Source organism: Rhinolophus ferrumequinum, chromosome 6 (genome assembly GCF_004115265.2).
Source record: "Rhinolophus ferrumequinum isolate MPI-CBG mRhiFer1 chromosome 6, mRhiFer1_v1.p, whole genome shotgun sequence".
Taxonomy (NCBI): Eukaryota; Metazoa; Chordata; class Mammalia; order Chiroptera; family Rhinolophidae; genus Rhinolophus; species Rhinolophus ferrumequinum.
Window position 1 is genome coordinate 49,481,053 of NC_046289.1, and position 21,555 is coordinate 49,502,607.

Below are 21,555 nucleotides of genomic sequence, written 5' to 3' on the forward strand. Positions count from 1 at the left end.
GTTAGTAATTAGGGACTGCAGAGCCTTATTAAAAGTACAATAAAATGTTAAGGACTAAATTATGTTTTGCTAAGTATTGTATAATTCAGTATTTATTAAGTTATAATTAATGTTGCTCTCTTTGTAGAATCCTTCCCAGAAATACCAGTTGAATGGTTTTTCCTCAATCTGAAACTTCTGTAAAGCCATGGCTAGAAAAACCATGTCACTCATTCTTTATATCATGTAAGAAATTCCAATTTGAGTTTAGTTTTGGTAAAAATTGTTCTCTACAAATTTGAATCTGAATGTTCAGGAAATAACCCAAGTGTATTTTCCTTCCCTGGTGCCAAAAATCTTTGAGTCAAAATTGTGTCAGTTCTATAATCTTCTCAATATGTTTGTCCCAGAGTATCCATCACTTGTGTGTCCTATCGATATTTTCTGCTCTTTTTTTCTTTCTATGTTATATTAAGTTAATCTGTAAATGTCCTCAAGCCTTTGAGAAATAGCTGGAATACCAAATACTGAAGTTTGTTTTGTTTTTTTCATAATTTACAGTGAATGGGATTGTTTATGTTTTTCAGTTCTCTACCCTAATGTTACTGTTTAGAAATGAGAACTCCTTCCACATTCTTAGTTAACTTTGCCCAACAAAATGTATAAATGTTGTTAACTAGTGGATACAAGTGAAAAGATGAAGAAAGTTAATAATTAAGATTTTAAGCCATTTTGTCTAAAGTTTTGGTTGGCTATTTCCAATTAAGTTTAATATAAGTACTGATTTTTATAACCTCCTAAGGCACAATTTTAATTAACTTAAAAATAGTAATTGAAAACTATTTTTTAAGGATTTATGTTCTATTTAGAACAATGATTTCCTTTTGATTTAGAAAGTCTGATGATAGTTTCTCACATATAACGCATAATTCTCTGTGGAATGGCCTATTCCTTTTTAATGAAAATGAACAGTTTAATACCTTGACACTATTCTATATGTTTAGGGTTTGGCCACATAACAAACAATTCAGTTTTATGTATACTACTGAGCACTTATTGATTTGTATTTTTAATGCTTCATGCATTCAGACCAGGGACAAATATGTGGTGAGATATCTTGGGACTGGTTGTTGTATATAGCCTATAATTAGGTGCAGTAGTAGACAATTACGTAACTAATGCTTGGTTTCATGTTTTTTTAAAGCCCATGGAAAGTTTTTGGTGATCTTTGACATACCTCCCTGAACTCCAGCCCTACATTTGGTGGGACTTACCCCACCTTCTGTCCTTACTCCCTCCTAGGTAGGCTATAGGAATGGGACTTTCTAGTCCAACCAAGGCACGCACAGATAGGGATTCCAACCTTAGCAATAGGAAAAGACCAAAGCTTCAGGAAACCCCAGGAAGTAAGACCCTATATATTTCATCGTGTAGAAACTCATATAACAAACATTTCTGCCTCTAATATGACCCCTTAGTCCCTAGTCCACTTGAAATCAGATCTCATCTTTGTGTAGTGCCTCAGGCACTAACCCTGAGAAATACCCCAGCAGAGCCTGTGTCTGCCTCCTATTGCTGGAGCAAAGTTGAACAGGAGATCCCATTTGTTTCCCGCGCTACTTCTGACTTCTGCTTCCAGTCCTTTGCAACGGCTCTGTGCCTATCCCTGTTGTCCTTCAACAACTTCTGTATAAACATTCATTACACACACACACACACACACACACACACACACCCTAAATATAAGTCACTATACTTTTATGGTAAGTACCAGCTGAGTGGGGAGTAGTCTAGATAACCTAAAAATCACATTTTTCTAATCAGTATGTTACAAAAGTTCATCAGATTCAGACAGACTGGCAGACTCAAATCCCAACTCAGGTTTGTCCTTTTTAGTCATCTAATTGTAAACCAAAAAAAAATGCCCCTAAGGAGACAAGATATTATGTGAGAGAAACTGAGGTCTAATTCATTCTTAGTGAGCCAGTAGCCATTTGGAGCAATGGTAATAATGTGTCTATTAGATTAGGACTATGAAAGAGAATGCTTGGAGTTAACAGTATCACCCATCACTCCCACATCTAGAATTCAATGGACAAGATTGAAGAAACCGAAAGGGTACAAAGTGGCTAGGGAAAATAGAAGCAGACATGCACAGGTTTTGAGAAAATGATTTCAGGCTATACAGCTTTGGTACTTCTCTGTGAGACCGTTCTCCATAACCCATTTTAAACTTTATGCTCTCTCAGTGGCCAAGGGGATGACAACATTTGCAGATCTCATCTTTAGCAGGATTATAATTAGCAAGAGATTGTGTTTTAAGAATACACCTTTCTTCCCTAGATGGTATGATCTAGAAAGGGAGGGTAAGTAGCAACTTGCACTGAGAAAGCATAGACATTAAGGTAGAACCAACACCCCAACAAAGTTTCTTCCCCCCATTTCCTTTCTCTTTTCCCATCCTTTGGAGTCTTCTTCCAAAATTTTCTTCCCCTTTATTTCTTTCTTGCAAGAATCTTCTCTTTCAGCCCTTCAGTTTTTCCTTTCTAGTTGGGTTCATTTCTTTCCCTTTCTTTCACATTTATTCATTTTTTCTTCCCCTTTGGACTATTCTGTTTTTCTTACTCTCTCTCTCAATTTTGTAATTTCTCCTCCCTCTATTAGCTCTGACCTTGTATTTCCTTTTCCTCCCTTCACATTTTTCATTTCTTCCCCTCCTCTCCTTCAGCTTCATTATTGCAAGCACATTAAAAGGGCCTGTCATTCCTTCATTTTCTAATTTAACATTTCAACCTCTTAAAAATTTAACACAGAGAAAGTGGTTTCCCCCTTTAGTTCTCTTCACCTACCCTGATCCATCCCCTTCCATAATTGTTATGTGAGAATTTAGTACTGTACAACATTGTCTGATCAAAGCTTGTTTAGAAGCAGCCAGGTGGCTAGGGATTTTCAAAAATATACCATAAAGAACCATTCACAAGCAAAGTAGTCATGTGTAAATAATACAGAGTTGACGGTATATAAATATGCTGTAAATATGTCAAGCTATTCTGTTCTATGCTTCATCTCTTAGATTAGTGGAACAAGAATGCCTACACACAGCCGCAGGAATCCAGTTTCCATGGAAACCAAAAGCCTGCCTGCTCAGCAAGTTGAAAATGAAGGAGTGGCTCCAAATAAAAGAAAAATAACTTAAGGACTCTACCATGGCATATGAAGAAAAACAGTTATAACAACGTTCAATTTAGAAGAATTTGAGGGGAAGCAGGCCCAAAAGATCAGTAGACAAGATGAACATTTTTCTTTTAGTGTCTTTGAGCATTCTTCGAGTGCCTTGAAAAAACATGTTGGCTATGTGAAGGAATGTTTGAACTAAAATGGAATGTTATACTCTTAACTCTTGATGTTGGAGGAAAATCTAGATACGTTTTAATGTTATCATGGCAGGGAAATATATAGAAAATTATTTTTATAGTAGAACTTTTCCAAAAATTGTAAATAGGAAAATTATTTTCTTTTTTCAAGAGCAGTATTTACCATTGTGTATTGTTAATAATTTGAGTTATGTCGCCAGTGTCTGAGATTGGCTCAAAAGGTTAAATCTTGCCACTGTCAGAGATAATTTTGAGCAACCTGTAAACCTTGTGTCTGACCCAGTGTGACAGTTTTTTATATACTATTTTCAAATGATGATTGTTGGCAGGTTAATAAAATTAATACCTTTAAACACTTGGCAAATTCTATTGCAGAAACCAAAATTAAAAATAAAAAGCTTCCTGCCACTAAAAAGTCACAAGTTAACAGTTTCTTGTTGGGCTACCATTGGTTTGTTAAAAAAATAAATAAATAAAACAAAAAGAACACCTTTTTGTGTTACAGGTTTGGTGACAACTGCCTCTATCTCTTGGCACAAATCCCAGCTGAGTGTTGAAATACGCTACTGAAAACAAAGAGATGAGCATGTTTTCTCCCAGAAAAATCTGATATTTCAACTGATAATACTAATATGTGGTAAAATATAAGCTATTTTTTCTTCATCTATACTGATTCGTTTCCCAGGACTACATAGGTGAATTTGGAAAAGGGCATGATCGGCTGATGTTAACTGTAGCCAATTTGAACTTAAGAAGGAATGCACTTAATTTTTGTATCCTTGTTCTTTAGTGTCTGCTGAAGTTTTCAGAAATATGTGTGTCATTTGTAAAATACAAGTTTTGTAATCCAAGGCAATATTAGCTTTGTTTTAGGGTTTATTCTTTGTTTTACATTAATATAAGAAATTTTCATTAATATAAGAAATCTAGAAATTTCTAGATTCCTGGAAATCTTCTCAACTATTATAAGTAACAGGTGAATGTTTTTATCCTCAACTACCAAGTTTTGTTTTGATGTTTTTGGTCATTTATAAAATATTTTCTAATTAATGAGGAATTATAGTAAAAATGCACATTTTAATATATAATTTCCTCATCCTGCTGTTTCCTTTTTAAAACATTGAGTTTGTTTTTTTTGAGGCTTGATTTTTTTTTAAACTTTGTCACATACTCCCATGTCCCAGAAATATTTCAGTTATGAATCATTTGGCAGTGAAACCAGGGAGAGTCAGGGATTCCCTTGGAGTTGCTCTTTTAAAAAAGCTAGACAATGATTTTGTCAGACGTCTGAATACTGGAAAGACTTGGCTTTCGTTTTTTTAATATTTCTTTTTACTTAGTAAAACGTGTGATCTTACAAGTGATTATTTTGAAATTATCTTAGCCATACATTTGAGTAACCCTGATAATGTATGTAAAGCTATTCTTAGTTTTCCACTTGTGCTTAACTAGCCTTTTTTAAAACATGTATTTGATCATGTCTTGTGTTCTTTTTTCTTGATTTTTCGTACTGAGAACATGTAAGCAACAAAGACAATATGAGCAAAGGTTTTTTTTGTTTTTTTTAAAAGGAAAACAGAAAAGCGTTGGCAAGGATGTGATGGATCTGCCCACTTACACCTCCATGGTGAATGAAGGTGTAATTTTGTACATACCTCTTGGAAAACATTTTGTAAATATTTAAGTGCATCTATGTGCCACACAATCTAAAGTAGGTCTCCACTGTTACTCTCTGATAACGTTCTTTTTTCACATATCATAATATTCATTTGTTTATTTGACTTAGGTTTTGAGTAGACTACGTGCCCTGCAAGGGTAGGGGCATATTTGTTTTGTTCACCTTTATGTAACAAACATATTTACTGTCATGTAGTTGCTTAGTAGATATAAGTTGGATATATGAATAAATGAATATGTGGATAACAAGGGTAGATTTTTTTTTTCCCCAGAAACACATTCTAGTGAAGGATACAATACTAATCTATGTGAGTAAGTGCTCTAATGAAGTAATATAAGAAAGTCATCTAACCTGGACCTAATAATTAAGGCAGGTTTTCTAAGACAAAGCTTGAGCTGAGTCTTTTAAAAATGAGTAGAAGTTATAAGGGAAAAATGAAAGAACTTCCACACAGAAAGAAAGCAGCATATGCAAAGGTGAAGAAGAATGGCCAGATTGTAAGCTATGGCCCTGGGAGATAAGAGAAAAAGCTATACCACAAGGACAAGCATGCCATGGTGTGGCATTTGAATTTTGTCCTGTGCAGTGTGAGAACAAGTAGTGAATTTTAATAAAAATAAGTAATACCAGTTATGTGCTTGAGAAAGCTTTTGTTGGCATTAGTCTAAAGAATGGAACTGGGAAAGGCTGTAAGGAAGGAAAAAAGTTGGAAAGCTGTGTTGTAGTAATTGAAAATGGTAAAGGCCCTAAATTAAAGCCATAAGGGATGGGCTCGAGTGATAACAGAAAAAAACAACTCAGTGATACTGTTGGTAGGGAGAGTGAAGTATGGCTTCCAGGTTTCTCACTTGGAATGCTGGGTAAAGGATGACTTTATGCATTGAGAAAGTAGAAGGAGTGTAGAAGGGGAATATATTCAATAAAATTGTTCATTTCCTTTGATCATTTCTGTTACTTGGATTCTGGGTTTGCATGCTATGTTGGTTATATATTGCTACATAATAAATTACCTGAAAACTTGGCTAGTTAAACTAAGAAACATTTATTATTTCAGAGTTTATGTGGGACAGGAGTCTGGATACCGCTCAGCTGGTTGCCTCTGACTTGAGGTCTTTAATAAAGTTGCAGTCAAGCCATTAGCTGGTGCTGCAGCATCTGCTTCCAAAAATTCTCGTGGTGGTAGTGGTGGTGGTGGTGGTGGTAGGTGTCAGTCTTTCACTGGTTGTTTACAGGAAGCCCAGGCTCACTCACTACCTGCACCTCTTCATAGGTCTGCTTGAATGTCCTGACAGCTGCTGGCTTACCCCAGAGTGAGCAATCCAAGAGCAAGAAGGAAGCCACAGTATCTTATAGCCTAGTCTTGGAAGTCAAGGACTGTCTTCTGCCGTGTTCTCCTTGTTAGAAATAACTTACTAAGTCCACACTCTTAAGCTCCACCTCTTGAAGGGAGGAGTATAGAAAGAATTAGTGAACATCTATTTAAGCCATCACAAATGCCGTGAACATTTAGGGATATTGAAGAATTAGATTAAGGGTGGAAAGAAAAGAAACGACCCCTTTTTAAAAATATCTTATTACCAGCATGTTAAATCTGAGATACAGATAGTTGATGTCAAAGATAGTTGATGATTTGAGTTTTAAACTCAAGAGAAGCCTGATCTCATCAATACAGGTTTGGGAATCTGTATCTATGATGTTCAAAATCAGAGAAAAGGGTAAGATGACATAGCAGAAATGAGCAGAATGAAGAAAGAGCCATGAATCTAGAGAGCAAACCCATAGAACCTCAGTAAAAGAAGAAGTTTCGTTGAAGTGGCTAGTGTGGAAGTCCGATTTATAAACCTTAGTAATTAAGTACAGAGTGAGGTGGAAACAGTGAAATTTTTCATTGCCAATCGATCAGCAAAACTTGGAAATAATTCCACCATTTGGATCCTGTTTTGCAATTGCAAAGGGAATTGACCTGTTCATTTCCAATTCTACTTGGATTCTGGGTTTGGACACCGTGAACATTTAATAGATATCAGGAGGCGTGAGTTCAGGGTAGAGAGAGAAGAGGACAGTTTTTCTTTGTAATATTTTATTACCAACATGCTAAATCTGAAGTTTCTGAGGGGCGTGCAAGTAAAGATACTAAGATATTTGTTGTGTGTTAATAGGTATATGATACTTTTTAATCAAACCTTAGAATATTTGATTTGTTGAGTTTCTCATTGAGATGTTGAAATAAAGGCGACGTATTTCATTGATCCTTCCACTCTTGCCATGTTCCCTTGGCTAACGTCCATATTTCTTATCAGGGTACATAAGTGTAGGTACACCGGCGTCTGTCAGGGGTTTGGGTCTGATCTGCTGAGCAAAACTTCCTGAAAGAGTGGAGACCCAGGTGCCTATTTCTGGAGTGGGTCTCTGGATTACCTTATCAAGTAGGAAGATTCAGAGAGTCAAGGCTTCACCTTGACATAATGTGTTGGCTTTCAATATATGAGCTATTGTTAATTAGCAAGGAACTACAAAAGGGTCGTTTTTTATTTCTGTACATTCATGGTATAACCTGGTTAATCCTATAAAGCATCCGGGGTAGGGGAGAGGGGGAGCTAAGTGTAAATTAATTGCAGTTTTGAAAGTCACGAAACCTAAAGATTCTGTGGTTAGTGAGTTGAATTCCTGCTTCCCCTTTCTTGAAAATAAGCATTTCTTGGAGGGGAAAAGGAAATCTTTTCTGCACTCCCTAGCCTGGGTTTTGCTTATCCAAAAATATATATATATAGCATAGAAGAGTAGTGCATGTTGATCTTAAGTGTCACACTGCAGTAAGGCCATAATGATACCATGGATTTCAGGTGTTTTCTAAGCACCACGTTCATGCCGCTCCACCCAGGCTTTCTCACCCCGTGAATTACCCAGTCTTGTGCCTGCCTGCATGCTTACGCACGTAAAGGTACCTCTGGTTGGATTTATTACCACCTATCAAAACCTTGCGTGTCCTCTGTGGAACTAATAATGCATTTTTGAGTATATTGGGTATAATACATTTTACCAATCTCTTGGGATTTAAAGATAAATAAGATCGGTTTGTGCCTTAAGGGTATTTCCTAATATAGTTGTGGAGATAGATATGCACAATTAGCTGTAATACAGGGCAGAATATTCAAGTGGCACAATAGTGCATAGGGATAAGAAAAAAGGATGCTTGGAAGTAAGAGACACTCGTGGTGGAAATGACCTTTAAGCTGTGTTTGAAAGACAAGTAAAATATTAATATGAACAAAAAGGAAGCAGAGCACTGGAGCATGAAGGAAAGTCATACAAAAAGTGCTGGTTTTAGGAAATAGCAAATATGCTCATGTAACACCCATGGAGGTAAAACAGGATAAAAGGGAGATGAAAAGGTAATTAGAGTTTGATAGTGGAACCTATTAAGTGTTATTCCCACAGTTTGATTTGATTCTGAAAGCAATGAGATTGAAGGCTTTTTGAGCAAGATGACATCAATTTTAGGAAATTTACAATATGGAGGATTACTTACAGAGGAGAAACACATATGACAAGGGAGCCATTAACTCTACAAATAGCAGGCAGATGGGAAAGATGTAGATTGGGAAGCCATTTAAGAGTTAGCAGCTGTCAGAGTTAACCCTACCCCCAAAATGAATGTATCTCATATAACACTGAGTCACAACTAGGTAATAGACATTAGGTGTTGGGAATACAAGAATGAATGAAAGGTCATGGCACATGAAACAGTATGTGTGTGTGGAATTATGAAGTGAGAGGTTTCAAAGACAGCTGACGTTTTTAGCTTTAAGTCGGTGCTGCCACCGACTTAGATGAAAATATTAGAGGAAAAATGTGATGGATGGGATGAAAAAAAAGATAACTAGTTATGCTTTCAACCAAATGTCAGCAGTACAAATAAGTGATGTCCTATAGAACCTATAGACTGAAAATGTAGGTGTGCAACTTAGGGGAGATAAATAGATAGGAAGGTGGGGAACCCACTGGGCTGATACCCCAGAAAATTAGGGCTAACATGTCTGGAACCAAGCAACTTAGCTGCAATTTATTCTGAAACTGGAGGACCTAGGCAGGGAAGTGTTAACAGGGCATCTTGATGAAAGGATCATACAGGAGCTATGTGTACTGTTTCTGGGACTTACATAGATTTGAGACTTTCAGAATAAAAACTTTGTAAAAAGGGTATAATTCACCATGTCAGGTACTCCAGGGAAGTCAAGGAGGACAGAGACCGAGGGAAAAAGTCCTATTGGATTCAAAACCCCATTTGGCATAAAGACCTAAGTGTCGGAATGAAATGGGGGGGGGGATCTGGAATTCCCATTTTTAGGGTCTAGGGCATAAAACTTCTCTTACAACTCAAACTCCTAAAAACCTTTTTTCCTCTAAATTCCTTCTGTACTTACAATGCCAGAAATTCTGAATCTCAGATGTTCCCCTGTATTATTCTCCTACGAGTATTTTGTATACATCCATAAACAGATTGTGAACTTCTCTTAGGCAATGTTTGTGTTTGTACAGCTGTGTGTGTAACCCCAGACCCAAGACCCAAGACCACGCCCAGGACTAGGCAGCCTCCAGATGCTCCATCAGCACGAATTAAGGTGTACTGATTCCTCCGAGCTCCCTGTACCCCAGCGTGTCTAGGCCGCCTCCTCCTCAGTCTAGGACCTCCCTACTCACAAGGGCAAGTCTGAGCAGCTATGAGTCTGCACAGGAAACTTTGAAGTCTTGTGTTTATTAAAGACACCACTAGTCACCCCCTAAGAAAGACTAAAGCTCCATGTTTTGGATACATTTTACAATACCATCTGACTCATTTAATGTTGCTCTATCTCATTTAAGAGTAACATAAGAAGTGCAAACCCAGGTTAGATTCAACAATTTAGAAGATACCATTTTTCAAAACCTCTTTCAAACATTCTACCTGGCAGCCACAACTTGTCTGGACAAGTCTGTGAGTCTTCCCAGAACAGGGAAAAAAAAAAAAAGGTTTCAAGGAGGAGAGACTGGTGTCCCACAGCTGGCATGCTGAAAAGAAGCCTGTTCGTATACAACTCTTCAGGTGATGTTTTCCAATGCCAAGGAAACACAGTCATCCACCATTTTACAAGCTGGTGTTTCAATGAACCCCCTTCCCAATTTAGGCTCCTGAACTAAACTAGTGTTTTTTGGTTTTAGCCTGTTCGATGGGACTCCAAATAAAGAAGATAATTGTGTCCAGGAACAGTCTTATTGCATAAAATCCTTCCTGAGACAATATTTAAATTTGCCCTGAAAGTTTTCAACTGAAAATGAGAAATGAGTCCAGAATAAGTGATTAAGTGGTTACATCTTTGTTTAATTGAATGAGAACGTTAACATTTCTATAAAACTAAGAGAATATATTTGTGGAGTTTGTGTTTTATGTTTAAATATTTGGTCATGGGTCCTGACACTGTGCAAATAGCAGTTTTACTAATGTGAAAAATCAATAATTGAATACATTTTGCAAGTATAATGTCTGCCCTCTGCCCCACCAAAAGTGATGCAAATTTTAGTTTCCCAAGTGCCACAGTGGGCAGCTGGAAATAGACTCTGTCCAGTTCCAAAACGCAGCCTCACAGAATTGCACAACGAATTCTTTTGAGTTCAGGAAGAGCGTGAGGGAAACTGAAAACAGTGCATCAGGCTTGACTGTCTCTATATGTGTGCATGTTGGGAGGCTAATAAAGTGGTAGGTCAGTCCCTAATTCAGTTTGGCTTTTTTTAATGCTACACTCTAGTGCCTGAAAACTTTTACTCTTAAGGAGCGAGGACTGTGTAACTTAGTAAGTGCCTAAGGCCAAAATGTCATTCTGCATCCAAGGGAGTGCTGAGTTTGCTGTCAGCACAGTCTTCTGCGTCCCAGGAGCCCATGCTAGAGTTAATTCATATCCAGCAGTTGGAGAAGTCTTCAAAATTGTAAGACTGTCAGCTGCAACTTTGAGAGGAGGAGTATGTGAAGTTGAGTCTTAGAAGGAGCCAACCCAGAGTTGGAATCTGTTGGAAGAGGCATGGGGAAGAGGGGAACACTGCGTTAGAGTTTCAGGTCCGCCATTTGCTAAGGCCATATCCCCACTTTGAGCTTCGGTTTTTTCATCTGTAAAATCCAAATATTTATGCCTTCCCAGCATACTCTACGGGCTCTGATGGCCTTCCAATAAATAATGGATATAAAAGTTCTTTTTAAACTGCAACTCACTGAGCACGTGTATATTGTCAGATTAAATCAATCAGAAGTGTCATTTGAGCTAAAATTTGAAAGGAGTTTGCCAGACTGGAAGGGAAATTTCAAGCTGAAGGACCAAGTATGATGGATGTTGCAGAGGTACAAACATGCCTAGCATGTTGGAATAGCAGGTCATCCAGGATGCCTGGCCGGGGTGCCTATGGTAAAGGGACCAGAAGGAACCCAAGAAAGTGTGGGGAGAACTTCTCAGTAAAAAGCCCTGGGTGCCTTATTAGAGACGGTTTGCTGTCTTGAGATAGGGAGTTATCAAAAGTTTTTAGTAGGGGGTGGCAGTAGAGGTGGGCAACACGGTTAAACTTCTATCATGGAAACCCTGGCTGTGATATGTAAGATAGCATGGGGGCGGGATGGAAACCTAGGAAGTCTGAGGGCGGGGTGATCCGGGGAAGCTACTTTTCAGTCTAAAGGGAAGGTTCTAGTGGCGAGTCTTACTTGGCAATCTGTCACCTCTGTTTCTGCCTTGCCAAATGTGCCTACCACATAGTGAGGATATGGCCAAGACAATGAGTTCTTAAATCTACTGGAGTTGGACAAGTCCGAAATAGGGTGAGAAGTACTGCGGACTCACACAAGCTGCGTCACATGCCTCTCCCTCCTCTACAGCCCCAAACTAAATGGAGGAAAGGTATCTTTGCAAAACTCTTCTTTGGGGCATTAAACTGCAATTATATTATTTGGAAGTGAACTCTAAACCTGGACAAAACGGTTGGTATCCTTAGCAAGGGACTTATGAAAGGATGGTGAGCTCTAAACGCTTTTATCTAGCTGATCTCTCTTCTAACCTTTTAAAATTTGGACTCTGGTATATAGGAAAGAGAAAGGGAGCCAAGCAACTGAGCCCAGATGCCCAAACTGAAACCCAAGTTGCCCACCTTTGAGGGGCTTGAGAGCCAGGGTAAGTCATGCCATTAGTTCCCCCTCAAATGTTCTAATGTTTGTGTGACATGGATGCTAATATTTAAATGTTTTACATGGATACTACATCCTTGAAGGAGACATTTTCGCTTAACCAGTTAAAACTAGATAGCAATATGGAGACCAGCACTGCCAGCCCATATGGGTCTCAGCTGTGCCCCAGGCCCCCCATTCCTTTGTTAGTTTGATAGCATGGGTATATGAATGCTTTGTGTACTTTTTTTAATACTACAAGGCAGATACTTTTATTATGTACATAACTTATTAACAGATTAATTTGTTAAAAGACTAACAGAAGCAGTGTTAACGATTCTGAGAAGGATTTCATTCATGAAGGAAGAATACCTGCACCTCCAAGAGAGTGGTCAGCCTTCGTGCGAACTGGCCAGCAGCGGTCTCCGGACCGACTCTGTGCCCACTAACTCTTGACCTTCTTTTCCTCTTCAGCTCCCTGGGGCCATGTCTAAGTTTGTTCCAGCTGTCTAGAATGCCACTGGCTCTGGAAAAGGAAAGCGACTGACGGTGTTAACTGAATCCGTTTTAATAGAGACTACAGGAGGCCGATGTCATTTATTGGCAACCGCAACAAACGTAGCCATGGGAGTATTGGCTTTTGAGACTCTCTTTGGTGTGTAAGTACCTCATCCATATGTATGTTGTTATGGAAGATTCCATTTCAGTCCACTTTAGTTGTGGATATTTTCACCCCCCAAAATTAATTCCTTTTAAATTGTATTACATGATTTTGAATATTTAGTATTCCAGGAACCCTGAAAGCTTTATTAGACTAATAGCCACTTCAGACCTCATATCAGAACGATCAGATTTTCTTAAAACTAGAAAATATATACTGCTGAGTCCATCAAACAGTGTAATCAAATGAGGGTCTGATGAGGGCTTCATGTATTTTGCACCTCCCTTAGCAGTATCCTGTCTTCCTACTATCCTTTTCCTGCTTAGTCATGAGCCGTGCCTCAGAATGACCTCTAGATGTTCCTCAAAACGCTTCTCCAGTGACCAGGATTTGCTTTAGGCTCTGAAGGTAATACTTACATAGAGGAGTTCCAAAAATATTTTCACCATTTTCATAATGGTGGCATTAAATAAATATAGACTTTCTTCCGTGGCTAATCCTCTTTGCCTGTTTTTATACTGGAGTGGTTCGTTTACAAATTAACAGCCACACCTCTCTACGTTGACACTCCCTCTGGATATGGAACACATTGAAATACGTTACATTTCCTCTTTTATGCTTACGCAATGAGTTTAACTAGCTATGAGTAACTGTGAATGCACTGGCCGAGATGGAATATCTTACTTCCTTTTTGTAGTGGTTAACTGTTCCCGACAGATTTGTGGTTCCCTTGTTGGGTTCCTCTCGCCCTTTGATTTCATTTCTGATACACTCCTCAAATTATAATTCCTTATTTACCTCCACTAGACCCTATTGTCGGAGTTACCATGGTTTTCCTAGTATGCATCCACTAATCCTGCCCTAGTGCCTGGCATGTACTGGGAATTCAATGTTTGTTAAATGGAATGAACCTGTCTTGACATTTCCTTGATGTTATAGTCAGATACATACTGGCAGCTTTTTCAGGGACATGGGTGATCAAAACCAACGCGGCTTACCAAATTCATAGAAAAAAGTATTTGTAAAACAGTTGATAAATTAAAAAGTTCATGTAATTGATAATCAAAGAGGAAAGATAGGTGGCACCAGATACAGGCAGACCTTTTAGAAAATATTTGTGAGTTAGGAGTATTGTGACTTATATTTTTCCATTTTTTTAAAACAATCTTAATAGTTTTTCTTAGAGTCATTCCTTTGAGCTCCAACATAACCTGCATACGAGAGTCATGTTTATTTTTGCCCCACCCTAGTTGCTAGAGCTGATGAATCAGACACCAGAGAAGGGAAAGACTGGTGAAATCATCTGGTTCACCTCCAAATTAGGAAGTGGAGCATTGGGATCTGGGGAAGCCTAATCTCTCATTTGAAAGCAAAAAAAAAAAAAAAAAGAAAGAAAAAGAAACACAAAAAACTGTAACTAGAGCTGATTAGAGCAGCTCACCCATCTGTTTGCCTTTTGCTTCTGGCACAATCTTGAGATCCACCCTATTGAAAGTAATCAGGAATTCCTATCAAGGACTCCAGGAGAAAATGTTCAGGAGTTAAACTAAAATTCTACTGAGTAATAAAGTTGGATTATGAATCATTCAGTGGTTGTTTTAACTGAGTTTTATAGAATTTGGGACTGCTTTAGGGAAGTTTTACAAAGTTAAGAGCTAGCAAGAACTTCGTAGGTGATCTGGGCTAACCTGTCCAGTTCCCAGATGCAGAAACTAAGATGGAGATGTTAGAGTATCCTTTGCCTAGGTCAGGAGCATCTGTCAATCCATTTCTCTCTGTGTCTCAATCGCACAGTATCCTCCCTCCCAATGCTTTCCTTCACTATTGTCTTCTCTTCCTCCTTGTTCTTCTCTATTGCGTTGAAGAAATGGCAAAGATGATTTAGCATCTATTTCGCTTCCCGTCAACCAAACCTAACCCCCAGGCATCACACCGGCCACAGAGGCAAGGACACTTCAGCTCCACTTGCAGCCTCTCCACCATACTCCTTGCTTCCCTCCTACTTGATTTTGTGTTGTTCCAGCTGCAGAAGCTCGGCTTCAGCTCCTGTCCAGACTCTGCTCTTGTCCTTTGGACTGAGTTTTAGAGCTAAAAGAGAACTTAAAGATATCTAGTCAAAATCCCTCACTTTGCAGATAAGAAACAGACCCAGAGAGCCTAGGTGGTTTGTCCGAGTGCACCCAGTTCGGATAAGAGCTATGATAAGAACCCCTGCCTCCGAAGATGCGTGCTGATTTATTAGCACAGGACTCAGCAGTAGGATACAAAGATGAAGCACCTGGTATGGGCTCATGCTGAGCGAGGTGTTGGAGTTGCAGAGATGAACAGGGAGCTCCCAGCCTGACATTCTCATCGCACCATGAGATAAAGATGTACTACAAATAAGACAAAGGTTGTATGAATGAAGAAGAAGCCTGCTGTACACTTCCCATAAACCTCATGCAACAGGTTCTTTATTACAGTAATTTGCTTAGCAAACCTTTTCTTTCATTATATGAACTATGTAAGATTTGGCCCCACCTACATTGTATTAGCATAGATTATTATTAGAGTAACCAAAATCAAATGAAATTTTACTATATTGAGTGTTTTTTAGTTGGCAGAGGATATACACCTTCTCCTCTATAGGTTTTTTTTAAATTGTGTTTTCTTGAATATATATGAAAAATATCATCAAGAAGGTTCAAGTTTTCCCCAAAACCTGGCACGGTGTCGTAATCGTAATGTGTAAGAAGGAAGAACTCTTTATACTAGCTATATATCCTTTTATAACTATGTTTAAAATTAGAATATGTATTCATTGTTAACAAACACCAAAAATATAAAAAGTATATATAATAAAAGATGAGCATTCTCTTTTACACATATACACTAATTTTCTCTCCCCAAAGTAACCAACATCCTTCCATATATTTACATATGTGTATATACAGGTGCACACCTACACTACACAATTATGTAAATATACATACACATAAATATTAATATAAATAGAATCAAATTAGTCACATTCATCTACTTTACTTTTTTTTCACTCAGCCAACATAAGGTCTTCAAAGTTTTAAAATATTCATAACACTCAAAATATACGTAGTAGACATTTAATAAAAATGAAAACATTTAAAGTGTAGCTATCTTTGTATGGGTGTTTTCATACTCACTATACATATTTTATGAAAAATACTGTCCTATTTTGAGCAAACTTTTATGACTAAGACATGTATCTTCTATTACAGAATTATGATTTTTTCCATTGATAGCAGACACTTAGCATTGAAGTATTTGTACATGTGTTGTGGAGCATTACGTGGAAAATGCAGCTTGAAGAAACAATAGAAACTGGTAGAATTTGAAATAATTCATCCTCTGACTTTACCAAACCATAAAAATGCAATAAAATATGCTGAGGTAAGAACTAGGATGCTGATAGCTCAGAAAGCATCCCAAAATCCCAGCGAGTTAATATGAGAATGATCATGAAGGGGTGAGCATTTTTAGCCAAATCCATTTTCATAACGTTGAACATGTCTGCGTTGTAACTTACTATACCAACAAGACACTCTTCCCCTCCCATTTTGCTTATTCTTTCATTTAACACTATATTTTTGAAATCTGTCTGTGTCAGAACATATTGATCTACTCCATTCTTTTTAGCATCTTCGGTCCGTAGTACAGATTTTTCCATAATTAATTTTAATTTAGCCTCACTGTTGAGCACTTAGGGTATTTAAAATGCTGCAATAAAAATCCTTCTACACATACTGCTGTGGTCAGATAGCTTTCTAAAAGCAAAATCACTGAATCAAAGGACATGGACATTTTAAATAGCTACTGCTAAATTGCCTTCTCACCAGTCACACGTGAGAATGCCCATTTTACCTATTTTCAACAACACTGGATACTATCAGCCTTTAAATTTTTATCAGGTGAGTGTAAGTATGAATAAGGGCAAGGTTAATGCATTTATGAAGAGAAATCCAATATCAACAGGTACTGGTAATATCAGTACATGCCAGTGTGCCTCTCCTCAAGGACCTCCTCCCTTGTTGCAGAGACCAACAACTATTATACTGGAACAAGACGGCAATTGAGAGAGGAGAGGTATATAGAAATTGTGAAGAAACAGATGAGAGCCAAATCTGCCTGAAGCACTTGGGGAGAAGGTGGAGGCAAAAGTCACCATTGAGGACCATGGGAAAGGCATTCCAGGCAGGTAAACAGTGGAGAAAGGCGTGGAGGTGTGAATGTGATGGGCAGTGGTGCGTGGTAGGAATGAAGGGGAAAGATGTGGGAAATAAGGCGGTTATGTAGGTCAGAACCCACAGAGGTTTTCCAGGGAGGGGCATATAATGAGAACTATTTCTTAGCTCATTCTGGATGCCTTGTAGAGAATCAGCTGAGCCCAAAAGTATCTGTTAAGCTGGGAAAGAGAAGTTGGAGTCACTGCAGATGTTTCTCTGAAAATATCTCAAAACAAAATAGAAATTGTGGTTTGTCCACACCAAGAGTACTCTGTGTGGTTTGGGTCATGATACCTTAATTCAACAAGGGTTTATTGAAATCTTACTATGAGTTCAGCAGGATTAGATGCGGAAAAGACCCAAAAAGCCCATGAAATCACCACTGTTTTTTTTCAGTATCTACCAGGAACTGTTTCTACATTGTCCAATCTTTACAATAGTCCTGCAGTCTGAGAAAACTGAGGTTTCCAAAGTTTTCACCTGGCCAGGAAGAAGCAGAAACAGAATGAGAACCTGGGACAGGTTCAGTCTAAAACCCCTTGTGTGTTCGCTCACTCTTGCTCACTCGTTCTCCCTTCTTTTCCCTCCCTCGTTTTCCTCTTTCCCTCCTTTGGGCTAAATTTTTATCTTTAGCCAAGTTATACATGTGAATAGTTCTAAAAGTTACATATTCACACAGGAATTCCATATAATTCTGTATAAGTTAGAGTTAAGTTTTCATGTATTTTTTTTTACTATCAGTTTAGACTATTCCATGTAATACAATCAATTGCTGTCATTATTCAATATAATGCTTAAATTATCCCAAATTTTAACCAGTGAGAGTACTTTCAAATTGGCTTTTTTGTCTCTTTGATATGTCCCCATCAGTTGTTTAGCCCAGAGTTCACCATGCATTTTCTCTGCCCCACCTATAGAACCAGCTGTTTATCCAAAGAGAACTGATTCATTTACTGGTGAAGAGTATTTAGAAACTAAAGTCTGAATACTGAGTCTAATGCCATTCCTATTTCTTACCCTTCATAAATGAACTTTTTTCATCTCTCTGGAATCTTTTAGGAACTTTTCCCTGTCTCCACCCAGTGTTCTGAAATTTCATGATAATGTGCCTTGAGTTTTTTGTTTTTCCATTTCTTGTGGTTTTTTCAATCTAAAAACTCATGGCCTTCAGTTCTAGAAAATTGTCTTCTGTTATTTCTTGATGATTTTCTCCCCTCCGTTTTGCCTATTCTTTCTTTCTAGAACTCTTATTATTTGGATGTTGGATTTTCCAAGTAGATTTTTTTCCTCATGTGGCCATGTCTTCAAATATAAGAGATTATTATATATTGATTGCATATAACAAGGCTCAAGGAAATAACAGCTTTATGGTTAGTGAGAGTCTAAACCACATAATGTGGAGGACTTGGGGACAGTGTGTGTCTCTCTGAAGCAATAGTGATATGTGAGAAATATGGTACAATGGAAGAAGCAGTGGATTGAAAGCAGAAAAATATATTCCAGCCTCAGCTCTGCCACTTACTAGTTTAAGAATTATGGTAGATTGTATGCAAAGGTGGTGGCCGACAATTCCTTCCACCTATGTAAACACATGTCACTCTGTTTGCAAAGAGGTGGAATTTATTTCCCCTTCCTTTGAATCTGGGTTATATGACTTGCTGTGACCAATGGAATAGAGCAGAAGTGATACTGTTCCAGTTCTAAATCTGGCGGCCTCCACTTTCACTCTTAAAAACTCCCCTACTGGAGAGAAGCCCTTTTGGATCTTCCAGCTTCCTCTGGGTCTTCCTAGCCAACATGAGATAGACCAAGGAAGAGCTGACCCTGTGAATGCTCTCCTTTGCAGAATCACAAACAAATAAATGATGGCTGTTTTAATTCTCTAAGATTTGGAGATGGTTTTCTAGTAATAGGTACCTGAAACAGAAATTAGTACTTGGATGTGGAGTGTGGCTGTAACAAAAACCTAAAATATGTGTCACTGACTTTACTGCTAGACCATCGTTAACAGAGAGAAGACTGTTAGTGGAGGTTGAAAAAGCAATGAGGAAAAGCAGCCGAGGTTATATGTTGGTAGAATGTCTAACAATATTGTTGCCTGTGGTAACGTGAAAAAAAAAATGTGGCTAATGAATTTGTGGATTGAGGCAAGGAGATTTCCAGGCAGAATGTTGAAAATGCCAATGGTCTTTTAGCTACATATGATAAGGTACAATAAGAAAAAAAAATACACTGAAGAAAGATCTGTTTGGTTTTCAAGCTGAAGTCTAGCCAGTGAAAGATTTTCAAAGCAAGACATGGCATCAGGATAAAGATTGAATCATATATGACCACAAAACCTTTTTTCATTTTTAAGATTCCAGAAGGATTTAATGTGTTACTTGATGATCTCAGGGCTTCTAAGAATCTTATCTGCATTGTTCCACTGCAGCCTGACATGTACAAAGGAGAGACAAAGGTCTGTTTTCGGAAAAAATAATGAATGTGAATGTTCAAGCATGGAGTAAACTTCAGTAAGATTTATAGGAAATCCATAGTTTTTGAGAAAATTGTATTGGGTATGAATTTTTGGAGCATGCAGTGAAAATAAGATTTATAGAAAATCCACATAGTTTTAAGGAGAATTGTATTAAAGAAAGAACTGCCATTTTGGACACAGAAACATTTCAAAATTAAAAGAGGTTTCTGGATCTTCAAGTTTCTACTGGCATGAAGTAGAGAGCTACTTAGCTACAAATATAGCCAATCTTAGGGAAAAGGAAAGACTGTCTCAGAGAGTGGAGCCAAGGGGCCAGAGGGCAAATCCAAAAAGGGGTCAGACAATGAATTAAGCAAGGATCAGCAAACGATAGCCATAAAGCCAATGCAGCCTGTCGGCTGTTTTTGTACAGCGGATAAGCCAAGAGCCCTGGAAGCTTTCGCTTCTAGAAATCCAGCTGCCACTACTACCCTGGTGTAGAGAGAGATGAGGACCTGGAGAATGAAAGACCAAGGGAAAGAAAGATCTAACTTGCTGTCTGCCATTCTAGCAACCCCAGATGAGGAACCAAATGAGTGAAGTCACTTTTAATCCTCCAAACCCAGTGGAGTTGGTCCTTCCAACATCATGTGAAACAGAGCCAAGCTGTCCCCAGACTCCTGTCCAAATTGCAAAATCAAAAGCCAATAAACGGTTATTTATATTTTAATCACTAAATTTTAGTGGTGATCTGTTATATTGCAGTAAGTAACTTGGATGTATTATTTAATCTCTGGACTGATCAGGAGGCTTTCTTTGGCCTCCAGTTTCTTCATCTATAAAAATCTAGGATTGGACAAGTTAATCTCTTAAGGCCTCTTTCTGCTCTGACATTCTGTTACCGGGGAAATTATTCTATCATTCTATAATTTAATGATTACCTATTATTGCTGGCTATGCACTGTTAGACGTGTTGACGTACAGCAGATAAAGTGTGAACAAAACAAAACTGAGGCCTTAGAAGACAGTATACACAACAGCAGACAATCTTCTTCTTCTTCTTTTTTTTTTTTTAATTGGGGAAGGGGAACAGGACTTTATTGGGAAATTGTGTACTTCCAGGACTTTTTTTTCCCAAGTCAAGTTGGTGTCCTTTCGATCTTAGTTGTGGATCTGTCCCAGATCCAGTTGCCGTTGCTAGTTGCAGGGGTGCTGCCCACCATCCCTTATGGGACTCAAGGAATTGAACTGGCAACCTTGTGGTTGAGAGCCTGCCTGCACTCCAACCAACTGAGCCATCCGGGAGACAGCTCAGCTCAAGGTGCCGTGTTCAATCTTAGTTGCAGGGGGCAGAGCCCATCATCCCTTGCAGGACTCAAGGAGTTGAACCGGCAACCTTGTGGTTGAGAGCCCACTAGTCCATGTGGGAATCGAACCGGCAGCCTTTGGAGTTAGGAGCACGGAGCTCCAACCGCCTGAGACACTGGGCCTGCTCCAACAGCAGACAATCTTGTATCTGTTGTAATAAACACTCTCCACAGCCATGGGGGGAAAAGAAAGAAAAAAGAGAATCTTTGCATGGAGAGATTCCTGAGTTCATTTATACTGGCAGAACTGGCCCCACATTGCTCAGATATTTCTAAACCATGACTTCTAATAGCTTCATTTTTATAATAACGTCAGTGTAAGTTGTATAGCATGACGCAAAGTCTGGCTATTGCACAGATCTGTTTGTTTGGGTTTGCTGGATGCCTAAGAAAAGCAAAAAAACATTCTTTTGTATACTTGCTGGCTTTTATATATTCCACATGATTGGATTTAAATCTTATCTTCTGTAGAGGGCCTACACAATTAGGAGGAAGAGGCTGTGGAACCTGCCCAGAGGAGTAGAGAAGGGAGGCTGGATCCCGGCCACTGGTACTGTCTGCCTGTGTTCCCTTCTGTCCCAGGATGTTCTCAGGAGTGGACAGATAAACACAGTTTCTGC

At 38.5% G+C, this 21,555-nt stretch overlaps 1 protein-coding gene across 9 annotated transcripts in view; it reads left to right on the forward strand.

Moving 5' to 3' along the window:
* ICE2 (interactor of little elongation complex ELL subunit 2) overlaps positions 1-7,147 on the forward strand; it is a 54,733-nt gene extending 47,586 nt beyond the window's left edge. For 7 of the 9 annotated variants that reach the window (XM_033108453.1, XM_033108456.1, XM_033108457.1 and 4 more), the window contains one exon: positions 3,053-3,706. In XM_033108453.1, coding sequence (XP_032964344.1) covers positions 3,053-3,175 — 123 coding nt within the window. In that variant the 3' untranslated portion in view covers positions 3,176-3,706. Of the gene's footprint in view, positions 1-127; positions 226-3,052 lie in introns of all 9 variants that reach the window. The other 2 variants (XR_004423227.1, XM_033108458.1) reach the window with 2 other exon arrangements.
* Positions 7,148-21,555: the final 14,408 nt, after the last annotated feature.